General features: G+C 60.6%; 1 protein-coding gene across 1 annotated transcript; it reads right to left on the minus strand.

The window, feature by feature from the left end:
• Positions 1-346: 346 nt before the first annotated feature.
• Positions 347-3,739, minus strand: LOC112902799 (3-ketoacyl-CoA synthase 20-like). Its single transcript, XM_025971979.1, has 2 exons — positions 2,844-3,739; positions 347-1,415 (listed from the first exon to the last, which is right to left on the minus strand). The coding sequence occupies exons 1-2, from the start codon at positions 3,603-3,605 to the stop codon at positions 612-614; spliced, it is 1,566 nt and encodes a 521-aa protein (XP_025827764.1). The 5' UTR covers positions 3,606-3,739; the 3' UTR covers positions 347-611.
• Between the last annotated feature and the right edge of the window lie 889 nt (positions 3,740-4,628).

Below are 4,628 nucleotides of genomic sequence, written 5' to 3' on the forward strand. Positions count from 1 at the left end.
GCGGCGTGCACGCCAAGCGCGCGCATGCATGCTCGTGCCTCGCGTAGCACTTCCGTGACCGACCGTGCGCGGACCCCGCCGGTCAAGATCAACGGGGCCTCGACGGCGACGACCTCGGAAGCCTGCAGCGCCGTCACGTGCCGCGCAGCTGCGGATTGCGAGCGGGAGGATCGAGAGAGTTGGAGACTGCCAAGTTCATTCCTCGGTGTTGTTGAAAAAATAGATAAAATGGTTTTGTAGCCCAAGGTGCTTGTTGGGCCAAGTTGGGCTGCTCAATGAAAATGGAAAATTCGGCACCACCCAATGGGCTAGCTCCCACAGTTGGGCTGATCCATATACTTTGGAGTATCGAATACGGCCCAACGTCCGGCCAATGCTTACGACATCATAATCAGTTCTGGGTTTGTACAATTTTGCAGTCCGCCCGGCCTTATTCCCCAAATGCCACATGAACCCGGCCCAAAGAATCAACATTAGGTCAGCTACATCTCAAACCAACCACCAAACTTCCTGTACGTTTACATCACACTTTAACAACACCTTCACTCGACCAACACACACTTTATGACTCGACGCGCGCTCCATTTCTCCACACAGTTCAAACAAAAGCCTCACGACGCCGGCGCCGCGACGACGCTCTCGACCTTGGGCACCTCGACGGGGAACCTGTGGATCTCCTCCACCCAGGGGTTCCCCACCTCCTCCGCGGGGTCGACGTCCCGCAGCGCCCGCCACACGGCGCTGTTGCACTTGAACCCGGACCCGAACGCGATCTGCCACGCGCGGTGGCCCCGCCGCACCCGCCCCTGCGCCTCCGTGTACGCGAGCTCGTACCACAGCGAGCTGCTGGAGGTGTTCCCCCACCGGTACAGCGTCATCCGCGACGGCTCCATGTGCCAGGCGCTCAGCCCCAGGCTCCCCTCGATGGTGTCCAGCACCGCGCGCCCCCCGGCGTGGATGCAGAAGTGCTCGAACGCCAGCTTGAAGTCCGGGAGGTAGGGCCGGAGCGAGCGGAGCCCGAACACGCGGCGCCCGACCAGGGACGCCAGGAAGAGGATCTGCTCCGACATCGGGAGGACCAGCGGGCCGAGCGTGGTGATGTTGGTCTTGAGCGCCTCGCCGGCGACGGCCATCAGGTCCTTGGACAGCGCCACGCCGACGCGCCCGGACGCGTCCTCCTCCTGGAACACGCAGCGGTAGGCGCGGTCGTCGGCGCCCTGGTGCGTCCGCACCGTGTGCACCAGCTGGTACTTGGCGCGGCGACGGGCAGCGCCGCCGCGGTTCGTCAGGAGCACCGCCGCGCCGCCCATCCGGAAGAGGCAGTTGGACATGAGCATCGACCGGTTGTTGCCCCAGTACCAGTTGAGCGTGATGTTCTCCATGCTCACCACCAGCGCGTACGTGTTACGGTGCACCTGCAGCAGCCATATGGTCGACCGGTCAGATTGATGATGATGAAGATCAGATAAGTAGTGGTCGTCGTCGTCGTCAACCCCCCGTGCGTCCGCCGGCGATCGCCCCAACCACCGGAATTTATGGCGACGACGCGCGGGTGGGCGTGGCAGGGCATTCACTCCGCGAGCTTTCCGTCAGCTAGCTGTCCTCGTCATCAATGGCTGATGACTAGCCGCAGGGACCCTGCTGCACGCCCATGCGGAGACCACCACCCTGTGGTTGCAAGCAAGGCAGGCGATACGTGCAGCAGGCCAGCGGCTGGCTGGCGACCTTGAACTGCGTTGATGTGGACGAGCCACCCACCGGCCGGTCGCCATTACTAACGTTACGAGAGACAGAGAGAGAGAGAGAAGAGCAAGGACGACGACGAAGAAGAAGCAGTGTTGGTTCAGCTAGCTGGTGATTGGCCATCAGCTGGCCTGGACCCATCTGATCGCACACGTCGACGGCCTCTCTAGACGCTTCCTGCTGCCAGGACCAGTTAGGGTGTGATCTGGAGCTACTGATTTTGGCAACCTGCTGAAACCGGCAGATTTTGTCGCCAAAAAAAAAGATGGTTTCTTGGTCCTACAGTCCTACTAATGGCTAGTACTTGACTACTTGTACTTCATTAGGACCAAATAAACATATACATTTTTTTTTAGTTTTGAAGACAAAGTCGCCAAAATTTTGTGGAATTTAGCGAGCTTGTATAGTATTTTTCAGTTCGCCAAACTGAAATGCTTTACTAAACTTTCAAACTTTCCCGAATTTTGCTACAGTATGTACTTTCATACACATCTAAAATTTGCTTAACAATGATATCAGGCAGCTTGATTTGACACAAAACAAATCTCATGAATTTGCTACACATTATTCACCATCGCTTTCCTTTTTTTCAGGAAAAGAGATGATAGCGATAACTAGTAATCCACAATTAAACAAGCCATGCTAGTCGTAGTACTCCAAGTTGATGCAGTCATCAGCCCAACACGCATAAAGCAAGAATGATTGATGCCAACTAAATGAATCCCAGGGGTCATCAGTCAAAGCTCGTCACAGCTCCATGGACCCGGTTTTCGTACCACCAACCTTTCAACCACTGCACGAGCGACACGACTGACATGGATCGTGCACCCGTGCAACCGCATGCAGAGTCAACGCAAGTCGAAAGCACCCTGCCTCATCCGTGCACTCGATCTCCACCGTCCGTTCCGGGATCACCGGTGGCGATCGATCGAGTTTCAAACCCCCAACCAGCACCTACCTCCAGCGACGGTCGCTGAACAAACCCACCAGAACACGCACACTCACCTCGTCACCTCTCGAGAACTCTCGATCGCGGATGCCAAGAAGCAAAAGATAAAATCCTAACCAATCGCTAACGATGACGGATCTGGGTTGGTTACCTGGAGCAGCTGCTTGGCGAGGTCGATGGAGATGAGCCCGGCGCTGCAGCCCATGCCACCGAGGTTGTAGCTGGCGACGTTCCCGCGGAGCTTGTAGTGGTTGACGATCATGGCGGAGAGCGACGGCGTCGGGTTGAAGAGGCTGCAGTTGACGACCACCACCCCGATGTCACGCGCCCGGACGCCCGTCTTGGCGAGCACCTGGTCGATGGCCCCGAACATGACGGCCTCCGCCTCGGCGCGGGCCTCCGCCATGCACGGGTTGGGCGGCGAGTTGAGCACCGCCCGGGGGAAGTAGGTCCCCTGCCCGAGCCCCGACCGCTCCAGGATCTTGCGCTGGAACGCCAGGTTCTCGTCCGTGAACACCCCCGCCGCCGCCGACTGCCGCATGAACGTCTCCCGGGTCACCACGTGCTCGGGCCCCGGCTTGTAGCACGCGAAGTCGAGGAGGTAGACCGCGCGCGGGCGGCGCGCGAGGTAGACGGTCGCGAGGACGGCGGCGAGGCCGAGAAGCGCGACGGCGAGGGGCGGGTTCGCGGTGAGGGCGGAGCGGGCGGCGGCCGCGAGGTCGGGGAGCGGGTGGCGGGAGAGGCGGTGGGCCAGGGCGGCGGCGAAAGGCGCGAGCAGGAGGTAGAGGGAGTTGGAGACGGCCAGGTGGTAGCACAGCTTGAGCGTGCTCGGGCGGTGCCGGGCGTTGCGGATGACTGTCGGGCTCCCGGCGGCGCCGGCGGGCTCCGCTTGCTGCTGGACGGCGCCGCTCATGGTGCCCGGCCTAGCGCGGCGAGGTGGAGAAGGACAGGGCTAGCTAGATGAGCTGCTGTGGGGTGGAGAGAGGAGTCGGAGTCGAGGACGGAGGGAGGGGAGGGGGCGTGTGGGCTTGGAAGGTGGGGCGGGGAGGTTGGGCGCGTATATATAGGGGTCGCCGGGGATGATGGGGGAAGGGAAGACCAGGCGGGCACGGTGAGCCGGCCGGGCGAAGGGTTTGGGTGGGTGCAACCACCGGAGCGACCATTAAGACGGTGGTGGTGGCAGAGGGGAGGGGGGTTGGGGCAGCGCCCGCCCAGCCCAGGCGGGTTCAGTTCGACCGGCCCGGGCGAGTAAATGCGCGTGGCAGCGGGGGCAGGCGGCGAGTTGGCCGCCGGCCTGCTGACGACGCGCGGCGCCGCCCGCGGGGTCTCGGCGCGGGCGCGGCCGGCGGCCTGGCCGCGAACCTGCCGCGCGCTGGTGCTGCGGTGCCGACGTGCGCTGGGCTGCCGTTGCCAATTGCCATGCCGCTGTCCTGCGCTGCTGGGCTGCGCGTGCCAGTTGATCTGGTTGGCTGTTTCGCCTGTTGCATGCAAACTGTTGTGCAGGTCGGTCTTCCTTGCCAGCTTCACGAGTTGGCAACGGTCGTCTAGTTAACCAGCTCAAAATTCTTTTGCCATCAAATTTTTGCTTCCGTTAGTACCAGCATAACCTGGAGCTTGTAACATGGTAATTCATGCTCTAAATTTGGCCAATCTTGATCTTTCTTGTTCAGTACTCCTAGATGATTGGTCTCCTGCATCTGGCTGAGCCAGGCTCCCATGTTTCAGCATCTTATGCGCTCAGCGTGTTTGGTTGTTCAGCCTGGTTCGTGTGATGCGAGCTGCGCTTGTCCGGAGGCCTGCATCTCTAGTTCAGCCTGTCTCAGGTGATGCAAAATTAGCAAGCAAACCTGGCTCGCGGGATACGAAACCCATCAGCGTTTCTGCGGAGCCTGGCTCGGGAGAGGTTGTTCCACCTCAGCTAGGCTGCGCTGATGCG

Source organism: Panicum hallii, chromosome 8, assembly GCF_002211085.1.
Source record: "Panicum hallii strain FIL2 chromosome 8, PHallii_v3.1, whole genome shotgun sequence".
NCBI classification, from domain to species: domain Eukaryota; kingdom Viridiplantae; phylum Streptophyta; class Magnoliopsida; order Poales; family Poaceae; genus Panicum; species Panicum hallii.